Raw genomic sequence first — 15,508 nt, 5'->3', positions numbered from 1 at the left:
TCTGCTCAAAATGTTTATTCATCAGATTGACAACTGCGGTTTAAAATCAGTCTGGAAGACAGCCTTAACCTTGCGACAGCAATTGGAGTGGCTGCCATAAGACGAATGAAGGAAATGGCAAATTAAAGGAGTAGCCAAGCAGAGACTGAGAACATAGGCTGAGCCCTTCATTTAGCTTTTGCTTCCCATAGTATGCTTGTCAAACAAGTACTCTGCCATCTTATTGTTGGCGGCATCCATCTTTGTGAGGTTGGTGACGATGTCGCCCAGCTTCTTGATGGCATCCACCTGCTCAGTCAGGTAATGGGACTCCAGGAAGTCACAGAGCTAATGGATGGACAGAAAATGAATCCAATGAGTATGGGCAAGTCCTGCCATGTTTCATGTGTGATGCATCACATCCAATGAATTACATTCTGATCACATGCAGTTTGTTTCAATAGTCAATGAGATCTTGAGCTTCAACGAAGAAGTATGGTTACTTACATGAGGATCCACTTTCTCAGAGGCGATCTTGTGCAGGTCCAGCAGGGCCTGGTTGACGTTCTTCTCCAACTGCAGAGCGCACACCATGGCCTCGAGCCCACTACCCCACTCATCTCGCTCTGGCTTCTAGAGTGGTCAAAGAGTAAATATGAGGTCAAACACTGGACTATCATTAACGGAAAACAGCAAGAGATAACAAATAACATTACACAAATTTATGAAAACGACCCTGACCTTCACATCCTGGAGGAAGATGCGCCCGCCCCTTTTGTTCTGGAAGGCCATCAATTTATCCGCATGCTCCCGTTCCTCATCGCTGTTCTCTTTGAAGAAGTGAGAAAATCCAGGAAGGGCGACGTCGTCACGGTCAAAATAATACGCCTTAGAGTTCAAAGGGAACACACATAGTTACCATCACAGGTTAAGTGTAGGGAGATTTTGGTATCTGAACAATGCAACTAATCAGTCTTGCGTCCTTTCCTAATTAGTAAATTCAGTTACCAAACGGGGTTGTTTACGACGCAACCATTGGGCAACGTCACACCGTATGTTTTAGGCCAACATGAAACATTTAACTAAATATATGAAATCACTCAATGGAGTCATTTTCATGAATTAACAGAACGTTACATCTTTTGCGAAAACTTACCATTGAGGTGTAGGTGTATGAGGCAAACAGCTCCATATTGATCATGCGGTTGATGGCTGCCTCGCAGTCACGGTGAAAGTTCTGGCGAATCTGAGAAGTCTCCATTTCGGCGATATTTTTCCGGGTTTTGTTATCAAAATGAAATAGAAAAATATAATTTAATGTATGACTCAAATCCTAAGCAAAACAAGGAATGCAACGAAGTCTCAGACGAAGGAAAGAAGTTCCGTTCAAGCACTGTTGAAGCAAGAACCTCTTCTAGCGTCTTCTCCACAAAGATAAAATGGCAGTCGCAGTTCTGCTTATTTATTGTTCCAAATAAGCTGCGTCACTGGAAACGACGGCAACAGAGTGAGCCAATCAAGAACAGCCATACCAGTGAAGCAAGAGATGGGCAGAACTCGTAGAAAGTCCAACTGTACTTGATTGCTCACATGACATGATGAATCTGCAAAATCTGGCATCATAAAAAGACCAGTAACAGATATAATGTATGTGATAACGTTTTTATGAGATGTAGCCTATTTATGTAGGTTTAGCTTTCCCTCATAGTTTCAAATACTTATCTGTTTTGTTTTCTTCCAAAATATAATGAAAAGGTTGCTTACTACATGTTGAAGGCAGGCATGTACAATAAACTCCAGTAATTATGATTGCATTTTTCGTATCATTTTCATACTTGCTGGCACTTTACAGTGAGGTTCAATTCTCTGATCTGTTGCAATACGACACAGCATTATGACAGGAGGGAGTTATCTAAGGTGAAAATGTGTAGCCTCTTTACGTACTAGGTACACACACATGAACTTGTTCCAAAAAGATAACGTGGCATCTAGTTAGCACTTTGACCCCATTACACTAATATTATGATTATTCAGCACTGCTGAGATAGCCTTTGTGCTCAGCAGTTTTTCTTTCATACCATTTCCTATTTGTCATCGGGAGCCAGGGATACTTGAAGAATAGTGACTTTGCATTTTGTCACAACTCAATATTTCAGCCTTTTTGAATAGTGTTAACGGTTCATGACAGTGCTGATTCAAATGTGGTCTGAAATTGCTGCGTCATTGTGACTAAGCACTGTGGCGTTGCCAAGTAATTTCCTTATCTGAGTAGGGAAAAAAGACTGTGTGTGAATAATAGAGGCTTGAGCGAGGTGCCAAAGTTTACGAAACAGTTAAGTGTGAGGTATTGAAACAAACTGATAGCATGGTGGAAAGGACAAATAACTTTATAATGGAACCAAAACATTCCCAACAGTAAAAAAAAAAAACAAGATTAAAGTTAGGTATTAGATTTGGCAGACTTAATGAATTCCCATTAACAGTAATACAAATATCTCTTTTATGTTCTTTATTTTCACATCAGAGACAGGTAGGCTACACCCATGTTACATTTGTTGTAGCAAAACAACCTCTTCAAATCTTAGAGTTTAAACTTCAATGAGTCAGAAAACCGAATGCGATGAACTGAAGCTTTATTCGATCTTGCAGACTTTTCATTCAGTCAGAGTTGTGGTCCATGGAGCAGCTCTGTCAAAAAAACAGTGCACTATCTTTTTAAAATGGCATATTTCGTCACCATGCTTTTTCCAATCAAAAGCCTAAAACTTAGCTATCCGAATTGAACCGATTGAACACCCAAAACTTGTCCAAGTTAAGCTAATCAGAATATTCTCTCAAACCTATACATTTTATCCCTGCTCAGAATATTTCTGGTCACTTTTGAAACATTTTAAGACAATGGTGACTTGTGAGAGCAGGCTGGTGTCCTTGCCAATGTTTCAAAGACCATGTTTACAAGTTTTTGGGAGGCTCCGCCTGTCCTTGACTTATCTGCATCTCTTATCCCGAGACCCCTCCATGAATGCTTGGCTGTCTCCATAAACCTGCACCTGTAGGCCTGTTTTCGAAAACAGGCCTTTCTGCCTGACCTAACAAGAAACATGTCTCTGCACACGGGCCTCATGACACTTGCTTTTGCAAAACCGCTTCATGTTCACCACACTGCTGTATTATAACCATGATTTCTCTACACATTTAAAAAGTATAAGGGATTCTTCAAGATGCATTTTTAAACACACACCAGTTAGTTCCTTCAATCCATTCAATCCTTCAAATCTCTCCATGCAGCATAATATTACAATCTAATCCTGAGGCGAATTCATTTAATTTTTGGCAGCATTCCAATATCCCAGTTTCTATATTATCACTAATATGTTAAGGCAGAATGATGAATTAAGTATTAAGTATGTCACTGCAGAGTATGAGGTAGCTGTGAGGATCCCGTGGGCTCTCAGCCCAACATTTGCCTTGTCTTTCTATTGTTATCAGCTGTATTCCAAATCATGCGATAGCACATTATGGCTCAGTTCACTAGTTTACTAGTTCTGTTCACTCAGTTCACAAATCTACGGCCACAGGACCCTTTGATCATAAGAAGAATGTGAGAACCAAAGTAAAAATTAGTTTTTACGAGGTCATACACCCCTTCCAAGATGTGTTAAAGGACCACAAATCACATGCCTTACTGCGAGGACAACCTTTGTTCCTTTTTTCTTATAGCCACAACTGTCCATGTGACCATAAAAAAAACAGAAGTGTACAAGGAGCTTCATCCTGATCCTCACCTAAAAAAAGCCCCCAAATGACTGTTTCACATGTAGCTAAATTTGTTAAATAATCTCTGCACCAGCCATGACCTAAAATAACCCCCCCATGCCACCCTTCTTACTTAAAAAAAGGAAAATAAATTGTATTCTTCTTTAATCTGGGTGATCTCTACTAAGTATATCATTTCAGGCAAACTCTTTAGGCAGTTGGGATCCACACACTCTTCCAGACGACAGCCTGCCTCCACATCTCCTCCATGAGCGAGGGATGAGGGAGACTCCAGAGCCCTCCTTCTCCGGCCTTCTGCCCATCTCCCTCACAGTGAAGCCACAGGCGCTTCAAAGGGCTAGAGCAGGTATGCTGCAGAAACTGACAGCCCTAGAGATAGAGAGAGAGAGGATACATTTAAGTCCACAAAAGAGATAGACATTATGCTACAACTCAGGATCAAGATGTTTTTTTCCCCCCTAACAGGATTGATGACACTGGCAGTCAAGTCAATAGAGATTTCAAGAGTAGGATCCATGTAAAATAAGGGGGGGATGTTTATAGGCTTGTTGTTTGGGCCCTTGGTTAAGGTCTAACTGTTGAGGTCTCATCACATTTTCAATGAGTTGAGTCTAAATTTCTTTCGACTTGCAGTCACGTTTACAGCTTGACACAGAGTGGGAACAACAAGTTTCAGCTGTGTTGATAGTTCTGTGTAGGTCTGTGTAAGTCAAGGGCCCCTATTTTAGCTGTATTGATTGTTCTGTGTAGGTCTGTGTAAGTCAAGGGCCCCTATTTCAGCTGTGTTGATAGTTCTGTGTAGGTCTGTGTAAATCAAGGGCCCCTATTTCAGCTGTGTTGATAGTTCTGTGTATGTCTGTGTCAGTCAAGGCCCCCTATTTTGAGGACGATAACAACTGGTGGAAACGGAAGCACATGCGCAATGTGGCTCCTGCAATGAAAAGAGCGGTAAAGGTGTCATCAGAGGCACTCAGTGGGCAGCGTCAGGCCGAAGTTAATAAGTGAAAAGTTTGGTTAAGGCCGACAAATAGTTTTGTTGAGCAATCCCTCAACATGGAATACATGGAATACACTGTAGTGCTTTTTCTGTTCCAAACAAATACATTTGTTGAGACATAATTGTTGCTTGTCAGAACTGTTTGAAAATGACCTAACACATCCCTTTGAACTGATTGCTATACTGTTTAACACGATAGCCTATGTGATTTTCAGCCTGTCATTATTTTTACTGAGATGGATAGTCAATCTCCCGTAAATTCTGAAGTATTTATTTCAGAACATTTGGCACAAGTAGAACATTCAACACAAACCACTTGAACTCTGGGGTGCTGACATTTGGACAAAGGAATTTGAACACCTATACCAACCTGAATGCAATCTCTGCATTCTGTCACGGAAAAGAGATCTTTTGCAAAGATTGCACTGTTGCATGGCATGCTTTTTTCTGCTCTAATAGGACTACACTATGAGACTAGAAATAACAAGATCAGTAGACTAGGCCTACCTCTTCCCAGATGCTCAAGTCTTTCAAGGGGTTTAACTTTACATTTCATTCTTTTTTAAAAGCCTGCCAGGTTATGTGTGAGGATAGCCAGAGAAAGCCGAGCTAGATTGCTTTAACTCATAACACAGGTTTGCACCTGCTTCCCGGCTGATTACAGAAATGTGTAAGCATAATGTGCCACTCTTCCAAAACAGGGAACGTGATATTAATTGCCAGATGTATAAATCAGACTTTTTTAATTAAATTAATTTATGATTGTCGCATTCTTATGTTCCATGTCAGAGTATTATCTTTTGTTATGCCCATATTTAAAATTAAACGCCTTGGCAGAGAATTTTGTTTCTCGCTGGTGTAGACAACCCAATCAGGTGGAATCGACCCTTTCTGCCAGCCAATATCATCCTCAAAATAAGGTCCAAGATGGAATCACACAGGTATACTGTAGAGCCTTACCTCCTTACTGCCCCAGTACCATACAGCCTGGATGACACTGTGATTGGCTAAGGCCTGTGTCAGCTGATCTCGGCCTCCACTGATAATACTGACCACACCTCCTGGGAGATCAGAACTCTGAAGAATCTAAAAGAAAAACACAGAAGAAACACACTTAAAAACTCATACTCATATGCACACAATCAAACACTCATACTCATATGCACACACTCAAGCATCCATACTCATATACTCATATGCACACACTCATACTCATATGCACACACTCACACATACATTCATTGCCATTGTAATAAAATGTCGGTTGATGTCACAAGAATGCCAGTGTCCAGTCTGATCCTGTGTTGTTCTGTGCATCTGACAATAAAAAAAGGCTTGAATACTTTGTACATCATATGAAACCCACCTGAATAAACTCTAGAGCAGGTAGAGGGTATTTCTCACTTGGCACCATAACAACAGCGTTGCCCATGGCAACTGCTGCACCTAGCAGTGAAACCAAAGGCAGGAGGGACTTGGAGTCAGGAAGCACCACACCTAGAACTCCGACTGGCTCAGAGATAGAGAGAGCAGAGCCGGACTGAGGGAGGAGCTTAAAAGATAAAAGGATACCTGATTAGAAAAAGAATAAGTAAACTTGTCTGGAAAGGCATCTGTGAAAGGATGACATGTAAATGAAGGCTTACCGGCACTCCACACATATCCTTGTCACAGCGGGCTGCCCACTCATACAGCCTTGAAATACTGAGGTCTACTTCCTGATTGGCGTCCTCCAACGAGAGGCCAGTTTGGGTTTGAATTGATGTCACCAGGGGCTGCCTTTTCTGCCCAAGGAGGCCAGCTAGAGAATAAAGGGACTGAGCACGTGCAGAAGGACTCTTCTTCATCCAGCTGCAGAAAATACAATAAGATGATCTTCAAATACTAACACCTGCTCCTTAAACACACACACACACACACACACACACACACACACACACACACACACACACACACACACAGAAACACACAGACATAGACACACACATTGTAAAACCCCCTCTGTGTTTGATAAGAGCCATGATATTGGCTCACCTTGGCTGTGCTTTAATGGCTGCCTCCACAGCATTCCTGACGTCCTTGCGTCCCCCGTCAGGGCAGTGGGCCAGCACAGCTCCCTCTGGTGACAGCACAGCCCTACTGCAGCCGGAATCAGCTTTGCATGAACGACCCGCAACAAAGTGGGAGTAGGAGCGAGGGATGCTACAAAACCAGAAAGGGACACCATGAGAGACAGACAGGAAGGAAGAGACCATGAGAGACAGACAGGAAGAAAGAGACCATGAGAGACAGACAGGAAGAAAGAGACCATGAGAGACAGACATGAAGAAAGAGACCATGAGAGACAGACATGAAGAAAGAGACCATGAGAGACAGACATGAAGAAAGAGACCATGAGAGACAGACAGGAAGGAAGAGACCATGAGAGACAGACAGGAAGGAAGAGACCATGAGAGACAGACAGGAAGGAAGAGACCATGAGAGACAGACAGGAAGGAAGAGACCATGAGAGACAGACATGAAGAAAGAGACCATGAGAGACAGACAGGAAGGAAGAGACCATGAGAGACAGACAGGAAGGAAGAGACCATGAGAGACAGACAGGAAGGAAGAGACCATGAGAGACAGACAGGAAGGAAGAGACCATGAGAGACAGACAGGAAGGAAGAGACCATGAGAGACAGACAGGAAGGAAGAGACCATGAGAGACAGACAGGAAGAAAGAGACCATGAGAGACAGACAGGAAGAAAGAGACCATGAGAGACAGACAGGAAGAAGGAGAAAGTGGTCAGAATCAAAGATCGCTGTTGTCCTCAAGCCCTGTGCTCGGTTTTAATAGACATTTAATGGACATCACCACTAAACACACAAGTCGATCTTCAAACACACACACACACACACACACACACACACACACACACACACACACACACACTTCCTCTTAACTACACTAATGTCAACTAGTTGAACACATACCTGGCAGGGTCGAATCCCTCAGGGACAGAGGCCTTGGCTGCAGCTGCTCCGAAGCCAGCGTAGTCCAGAGCACACGGTGATGAACGGGGCAGAGGAGAGGAGCAGGAGGGCCTCAGGAACTGGTACAGGCCCTGCAGACGACACAGCAGCTCCAAAATGAAGAGTCTTGACAGTAGGAAACATGTGCTGAAAGTGCAGAGCTAAAGTATCACGGAGTGTTCAAAGGTCACAATGGCCATTATCTGAGAGGCGCCTACCTCCCTTCCTCCATCCGTGCAGTTGCCACTGTTCTTCCGTCCTGAGAGGGAGAGTGAGGGGTCGGAGACGGAGAGGGAGTTCACCCACACTGAGCCCACAGAAAGGCTGAGGACAGAGAGAAACACTTATAGATGCCACGCAGTGCTCTTTTCACAACGGTTTACATTCATTTACGGGGAGCACTTGATTACAGAGACTATTAGTGCTGATTTGTCGATAATTCAAGTTCAGTCTTTCTAATTGTTCACTGAACATCACCTTAACCAAATCCAACCCCTAACACCTGAGTCAGCATAGGCTATTAATGTAAACCCACTCAAATAGGGACAGCATAGGCTATTACTGTAAACACATTCAAACAGGTGTGTTTGCCAACAGACTGCAGATCTGTGTACCTCTTGGTGGTCTCCAGAGCCAGAGTCAGGTCTTCAGTCCAGATGGAGGCAGCCTGGCCATGAGAGCTATGGTTCCCTGGGAGAAGACATACATTTATAAAAAGACAACATTGCCACTGAGCATTTAATTCAATTCAATAAAATTACGTTTGTATGTCACACGTTGTCCTGTATTCACCACTTAAGGTTTCTCTGTGGGGATCTTAGGAGAGGAAGAGTATCAGAGAATGCCAGGGACTGAAGTGAATGGGAGCGTTTGGACAATGTGTGTTGGCCACAAAGCCATTTTCATTTAGAGCCGTGTGTATTTGTGTGTTTTAGACACCCTCAACAACATCTGAAATCCATGAGAGGTGCTGTTCTCTCTTGTGGTTTTCTATATAGTGGGAGCTTCATTTAATCAGCTGTCGAAGGGCTGGTGTGCTGTAGCTACTGATGTGTAAGAAGCTTCCTGCGTCATGTGTCTGTGTGGTAACTATAGTGCTGGTGTGCTAGGCTCAAAGTCCTGCAGATAGCAAAGATTTGATTTCATTTTGACCATGTGGCTCCCCGGAACTGTGTGGAGACTGAGTGGAAGTATTTGTGTAGGTTCGGACGGTACTGTATTGAACTGAGAATGCAAATACTTTGGATCTTGAGTTGTGAAACTGTCTGGAAAGGAAAAGTTACTTAAGAGGGTGTTAAGAGTGGGTGTTAGGGTGCTGATGAGGGAACACTTAGGGCATGTGTGTGTGTGTGTGTGTGTGTGTGTGTGTGTGTGTGTGTGTCTGGAGAGGTGTTTTCATGTTTGGGAGGGTGATGAGAGATTACCCAGAGTAACCCCCTCTCCAGGGCCCCTAAAAGAAAGGAGGGGTAGGACGGGTCCAGGGGCGGGGCATACCACCGCCTGGCAGGATGGGGCGACCCCACACAGCAGGGTCGGGGGGTAGAGGGTACCAGATGGGGGTGGAGGACATGGCTGGATGATCTGACACAATAGAATACCAAAGACCATGTTTACCAGAGAATTGCATCATTATATATATATATAAATATCTTTATGTATACATAAATACACACACACACACACACACACACACACACACACACACACACAATGTTGACTCACTGTTGCCCCCTGGCGCTCAGCCTCTTGCACTGCAGTGTCCACCAGAGCTCTGTGTGCCTCGGACTGAAGAGGGATGCTCTTCATCCCAGCCAGGCGCAGCTTCAAGCGAGCGACCACACTCTTCAGCACAGACTCCTGCACGTAAAGCGCCCACTGGCACTGGGACACAGAAGAAAAAGCTTACTCAACAATGACACCATGTGGCTCGCATTTTTCAATAAGCCCTGAATTTAGAAGAGCAGTAAGTATGGATGAAAAATCCCCTTCCACCTGAACACAGTAGAAAGATACATCTCTTCCTGAGGCAGTCTTGGTGCCTTTGTTCAAGCACAGTGTCCAATGGCACTATGTAAATCTAACAGTATAAATGTGAATAGTCGCAACATTGCTCATTTATTGACTTTATAACTTATTTGTAAACTGGGCTGGGTTGGATTTGTGGGAAGGGAAATGTGCCATCACCAGGGCCCTGTACTGTAGGGATAGGACAGACTTCAATGTGCCATCACAAGGGCCATGTACTGTGCGGATAGGACAGACTTCAATGTGCCATCACAAGGGCCCTGTACTGTAGGGATAGGACAGACTTCAATGTGCCATCACAAGGGCCCTGTACTGTGGGGATAGGACAGACTTCAATGTGCCATCACAAGGGCCCTGTACTGTAGGGATAGGACAGACTTCAATGTGCCATCACAAGGGCCCTGTACTGTGCGGATAGGACAGACTTCAATGTGCCATCACAAGGGCCATGTACTGTGGGGATAGGACAGACTTCAATGTGCCATCACCAGGGCCCTGTACTGTAGGGATAGGACAGACTTCAATGTGCCATCACAAGGGCCATGTACTGTGCGGATAGGACAGACTTCAATGTGCCATCACAAGGGCCATGTACTGTGCGGATAGGACAGACTTCAATGTGCCATCACAAGGGCCATGTACTGTGCGGATAGGACAGACTTCAATGTGCCATCACAAGGGCCATGTACTGTGCGGATAGGACAGACTTCAATGTGCCATCACAAGGGCCCTGTACTGTGGGGATAGGACAGACTTCAATGTGCCATCACAAGGGCCCTGTACTGTGGGGATAGGACAGACTTCAATGGGGGCAGAAGAAATACTGTTGTGTCTGACTGAGGTATTCTGATATGGACACAGAGAAATGTATCTAATATCATTCACGAATTCTAGTACCTCTCTCCTCTTTTTGAAGACTGTTTCCATCACACCATCCACAGCACTGTCAATGTCAGCAGATTCAAAGATAATGAATGGACACATAGAGTCGAGGGAGAGAGACAGAGAAACAGGTACACCCAAACCTGCCGTCTGCCTACAAAGTGCCTCTGCATCCTGAGAGAGAGAGAGAGAAAGAGAGAAAGAGAGAGGGGGGGGGGGGGGGGGGGGGATAACATGACTTGATGAGAAGTATGTGTGAAAAACAAAAGGTGATGTAAAATCATACATGCTAACGTGTAGCACACTTCCACTGCTCCACCACACCACACACACTCAAATGCACACCTGTTTGTTGCCAGTGAATGTCATGTATGCCATGTTGGGATTCTGAGCTACTTTGGCACCCAGAGACACATCACTTCCCGTAATCACATTCAGCACTCCAACAGGAAGTCCAGCCTCTCCGAACACTTGAGCCAATAGGAGTGAGGGAGGGGCTGTTGGCATCCCAGGTACCACCACAACAGTGTTGCCTGCCACACAGAAGTTAAGCTGTATGTAAGTTTTCACATTCGCTCAACAGCACCTTCTTCCAGCAATAGTACTTTTGCTAAAATTAAAATGTTTAAATCAATACAGATTATTTATTTATTTATGTATTTATTTATTGGATCCCCATTAGCTGGGGCAGACACCCCCGCTATTCTTCCTGGGGTCCTTCTTAAATAAGAAATCATTCCATATAACATGAAACAAATACAACATCAATTCAAATAGAAAACTATGTAGATTAAAACAAAAACAAAGAAGCATCAAGAAAAAGAAAAAAAATCTCACACACTATAACAGATGAACATTAAACACACACCCTGCATGCCTACCTAAATTAGAAACCAGTTATCTAATCAGATCTTTCCCAAATACTTCCTAACTTGTTTAAAAAAAAAAAATGGTCTTAGAATTGATTCTAGTCATAGAAGTTGGCATCCTGTTCCATTCTATAATGGCGCTGTATCTTACTGTACGTTGTAAGGAATTAGTGTTAGCCCTGGGTACAACAAATCTCCCCTCCATTGCAGACCTTGTACTATAGATGTGAGCCGTTTTACAAAACAAACTGAATTGTTTCAGTGGGACTTTATTATTTATAATTGCCCATGTTGAAATCAATAGTGATGCTCTTAGTTTGTCTTCCACTCTTAACCAGTTTAGGCGATAGTGCATGTCATTAATATTAGTATGCTGTGGGCATTTGAGAATTAACCTAGCTGCCCTGTTCTGCTAGCCTGGCCGTTACCAGCCTGTGACTCCATTTCATTCCGTCTTTCAGTCTGGGCCAACCCAATGCATTTTGGTTTCCGAGATGGGCGGGTGCTTATCTTGAGGTTTAAAATCATTGGAGTTCCCTTAACCAATCAGCAACGTTTAGTAAGCATTCGGTAGATTAAACTCTTCCCAAAGCCAGTTGGGAGAAGAGCTACGACGTCCTTTCCAATCATAAAACTTACAAGAAAATACTCTTGTTCTCCTTTTAATTTTCTGATGTTCTCGAGAATTGAGACAACTTTTCCGATAGCTTTTCGTGTCTTTTCCTCCAAGGCGAGTTTTGCGTCACAGCTCTGAACTGTTCGCTGATTGGTCCTGCAAAATTTTGAGTTCTGGAGACGATTGTCAATGGGGTTGGGCCAGACTGAGTATGAGCTTGAAATCAATTCAGGCGGAAATACGTAGGCTGGTGTCACCAGGCTACTGTTCTGCACCAGTTGAAGTTTGACTAGATGTTTTCTGCAGGCATTAGACCATACAATGTTACAATACTCCATCTGACCCAGAACCAAGTTGCTAACCACTCTCTCCATCAATTCCTGTGTGAGGAATGTGCTGCACCTTCTAACTAACGCAAGGGCGCAACTCATTTTATTAAGTATTTTCTCTATTTGTTTAGACCAGGACAACTTATTACACTGTTTATACGTTTATGGTATCACATTCAAAAGCCATCAAAATGTCTCCTCTCTTGCCAAACTTGGGTAAATGTGTGTGTGGAAAACTGCAGGCAGACTTACCCACAGCTAAAGCTGGTAAGATCTTGAGCCAGAGAGAGTACAGTGAGCAGTCATCAGACCCAACCACTGCCACCACACCTGAGAAACAGCAGTAAACATGTGAGCACCACTAACATAAACACACTCTCACACACACACACACACACACACACACACACACACACACACACACACACACACACACACACACACACACACACACACACACACACACACACACACACACACACACACACAGACAGACACACACACACACACACACACACACACACACACACACACACACACACACTCACACACTCACACACTCACACACTCACACACTCATACACTCATACACTCACACACTCACACATGCACACACAGACAGACACAGACAGCAGCTAACAAACACATATTGCACAATATCACAGATAAGACATAGATAAATATCACAAATCAGAGCACATCAGAGGACAGCTCCCCACCTCTGGCTGTCCAGTCGGGGATGAGTGTGTCCCTGAGCTGAGCCCAGCCGGCGTAGTACTGGGCCAGTCGCACCAGCGCTGCAGGGGAGCACGGAGACTGGGAAAGCTCACACAGCTCTGACACACACTGGCTGTGCCTCTGCAGAGCACTGGCCATCCTGAGAGAGAGAAGGAGAGGGGGGGCACATACACATGTGAGGAGCAGTGGACCAAAAGTGTGCCTGGTAAATTCTTCACTACCTTTGATATGAATATATGTTGTGTGGTTAGAAAATGGCTCAACAGTGGCTGTAATGTGTGAGTGTGTGTGTGTGTGTGTGTGTGTGTGTGTGTGTGTGTGTGTGTGTGTGAGAGAGAGAGAGTGAGTGAGTGAGTGAGTGAGTGAGTGAGACTGTGTGTTTGTGAGAGTGTGTGTTTGTGTGGTCTTTTTAGGTCACCTCAGGAGAGGTTGCGCCCTCTGGTGGCAGCTCAGCTCACTCCACCCCTTTAAGCTGTTGGCTGCACTGGAGACAGAGCCACTCACATCCTCCTCCACTGCACACATCAGGCTGCAAACAGTCCTACCTGCAGAGACAAGAAGGCATGGGAGACAGAGACACACATACACACAGAGGAGTGTGTGTGGGGTAACAACGTTACTCAGTTAGTCTCCAATACCACTGCCACCTTAACAGAGATAACTTTGTAAAGATGTTTTAGTTTGGGACTACACTCAGCCAAAGATCAAAGAGAAGGCCTGGAGTATCTGAGCTCCATGTCCTAATTTAGAGATGTGCGAGCAAGTGTGCCCTGAGTCGCTGGTCAGTTTAAACTTAAGCCTCTGCAAAAATGTTAAGGTGTTCTGCATTTCACTTAAAACTCACACCACAAAAAAACTTAAAAATCACTGCACAAATGAAGACACAAATAAGACTACCATCAGATGTGACACCAGACTAGACTGACAAACAAGGATGAAAAATCCATCAACAGACAGAAAAAAAAAACAGGAAAGCTGAGATTTCTGAGGGGTTCTCATTTCTCACCCATGGAGTCTGTTAGGCTTCGCGTCTGTCTGCCTGCTGGGTGAGCGAACTTCCCCTCCACAAACAGGCCGAGGGAACCATCCTGCTGTTCCAGCCAAGACTGATAGACACACAGAGGGAGGACTTTAAGGGAGGGACGATTCCTGATTGTACTTACATGTGCAATATAAATCCATCTAAAGATGTTTCTCTCACACTCAACCAGTCTTGCATAGGGGGATACCTGAGATATAAATGTTCTCTTTCAATGTGTTTGTGTGTTTGCGAGACTTTATGTGACTGAGAAGGTCATGAGAACCTCAGTCTGCTGCTGATAAAAGCAAGTTAAGTGCAGCTAAGACCAAAGGCTAGAGCTCTATTGAAATGACCTGGACTCTTACGGGAATTCACTACCCTTGCGGAGAGATTCATGTGGGAGTGTTCACTCAAAGATTACAGGAAGGATTCAAGAACAAAACATGGTCTATTGGCAGACACTTGTCACCACCTCCCTTCGTTAACCAATGACAACGATATCGTGGTGAATGTTTCACCCCGTCAGTTTGAAGCTCCACTCTTACTCTGTCACTCTGTCACAATAGTGAACTTCAAGCCCGATCTTTGGCCTGGGATATTTTTTTACAGAAAACCGAGTCTGGCTCTCTCCAATCACAAGGTGCAGATGCATGAAATGTCAAGCACAACGTTGAACCCCGAACCTCACTGCCGACTCACATGTCCAGCATGTGAGTTCACTCTGAACATGCTAATTACATTAGCGTGCTCGTGCTGAATTCACCCTCATACATCATAACGAAAACTGAGAATAGTTTTTTGACGGTTAAACACCCAACGTTAACGTTATCCGTCATAGAGCTGTGAAATGATTTCATGTTATCGGTAGGAGCCAACGTGCGCCTGTTTGACATCTGTCATTAACTTTACCTGAGCAGTGGAGAAGGTCGAGTTGGATGGTCCGTAATCCATTGTCTGAAAAATCTCGAAGACCGTTTTAGTGGTGCTACCAGCCATAACACCTGTCCAGTTGATAAGTCCGTCAAAGACCAACGTTACATCACAAAGATAACTTTAGACAACTACAGCTGATACATTTCTTTTTTGCAGCATAGCTAGTTTATAAAGTCAATACCGCTGAACTGCGCTGAGATTCAAACAATATATATACAGACACTTTATTCACGAACTCCATTTGCAGTATTATTTTAGTATCCATTGCATAGAAAATACAGACCTTTTCCCACAAATACTAATAATGCTGCAGAGCCACAAACGTG

The 15,508-nt window shown here is 44.0% G+C and overlaps 2 protein-coding genes across 3 annotated transcripts; both read right to left on the bottom strand.

The window, feature by feature from the left end:
- On the bottom strand, positions 1-1,426 carry LOC308378760 (ferritin, middle subunit). Its single transcript, XM_080855747.1, has 4 exons — positions 1,136-1,426; positions 721-867; positions 487-612; positions 1-327 (listed from the first exon to the last, which is right to left on the bottom strand). Exons 1-4 carry the CDS (start codon positions 1,238-1,240, stop codon positions 172-174), a joined length of 534 nt encoding a protein of 177 aa, XP_080711873.1. The 5' UTR covers positions 1,241-1,426; the 3' UTR covers positions 1-171.
- A 1,014-nt stretch (positions 1,427-2,440) lies between these two features.
- aldh16a1 (aldehyde dehydrogenase 16 family, member A1) lies at positions 2,441-15,508 on the bottom strand. Of its 2 annotated transcripts, XM_080855773.1 has the most exons (18): positions 15,466-15,508; positions 15,159-15,250; positions 14,235-14,334; positions 13,647-13,773; positions 13,210-13,367; positions 12,743-12,820; positions 11,022-11,209; positions 10,692-10,850; positions 9,492-9,650; positions 9,194-9,350; positions 8,384-8,459; positions 7,988-8,093; positions 7,731-7,861; positions 6,788-6,955; positions 6,400-6,604; positions 6,120-6,305; positions 5,714-5,839; positions 2,441-4,125 (listed from the first exon to the last, which is right to left on the bottom strand). In XM_080855773.1, the coding sequence occupies exons 2-18, from the start codon at positions 15,243-15,245 to the stop codon at positions 3,946-3,948; spliced, it is 2,391 nt and encodes a 796-aa protein (XP_080711899.1). In that variant the 5' UTR covers positions 15,246-15,250; positions 15,466-15,508; the 3' UTR covers positions 2,441-3,945. The 2 variants fall into 2 exon arrangements, with proteins under 2 accessions (XP_080711899.1, XP_080711900.1); XM_080855774.1 differs by lacking the exons at positions 14,235-14,334; positions 15,466-15,508 and having other exon boundaries at positions 15,159-15,252.

This window comes from Sprattus sprattus, assembly GCF_963457725.1.
Source record: "Sprattus sprattus genome assembly, chromosome: 18".
NCBI lineage: Eukaryota > Metazoa > Chordata > Actinopteri > Clupeiformes > Clupeidae > Sprattus > Sprattus sprattus.
The sequence above is the reverse complement of the archived record's forward strand: the minus strand, read 5'-3'. Positions and strand labels throughout refer to the sequence as shown.

Bases quoted from the DNA above. Each gene is read 5' to 3' on its own strand.
- LOC308378760 (XM_080855747.1), bottom strand. From the start codon at position 1,240: ATGGAGACTTCTCAGATTCGCCAGAACTTTCACCGTGACTGCGAGGCA. The intron at 868-1,135 runs GTAAGTTTTCGC...TTGAACTCTAAG, and splicing joins CATACACCTACACCTCAATG to GCGTATTATTTTGACCGTGA. The intron at 613-720 runs GTCAGGGTCGTT...TGACCACTCTAG, and splicing joins TCTTCCTCCAGGATGTGAAG to AAGCCAGAGCGAGATGAGTG.
- aldh16a1 (XM_080855773.1), bottom strand. From the start codon at position 15,245: ATGGCTGGTAGCACCACTAAAACGGTCTTCGAGATTTTTCAGACAATG. The intron at 6,956-7,730 runs GTATGTGTTCAA...CTGGTTTTGTAG, and splicing joins GAGGGATTCGACCCTGCCAG to CATCCCTCGCTCCTACTCCC. The intron at 6,306-6,399 runs GTAAGCCTTCAT...TTATCTTTTAAG, and splicing joins AGGATATGTGTGGAGTGCCG to CTCCTCCCTCAGTCCGGCTC.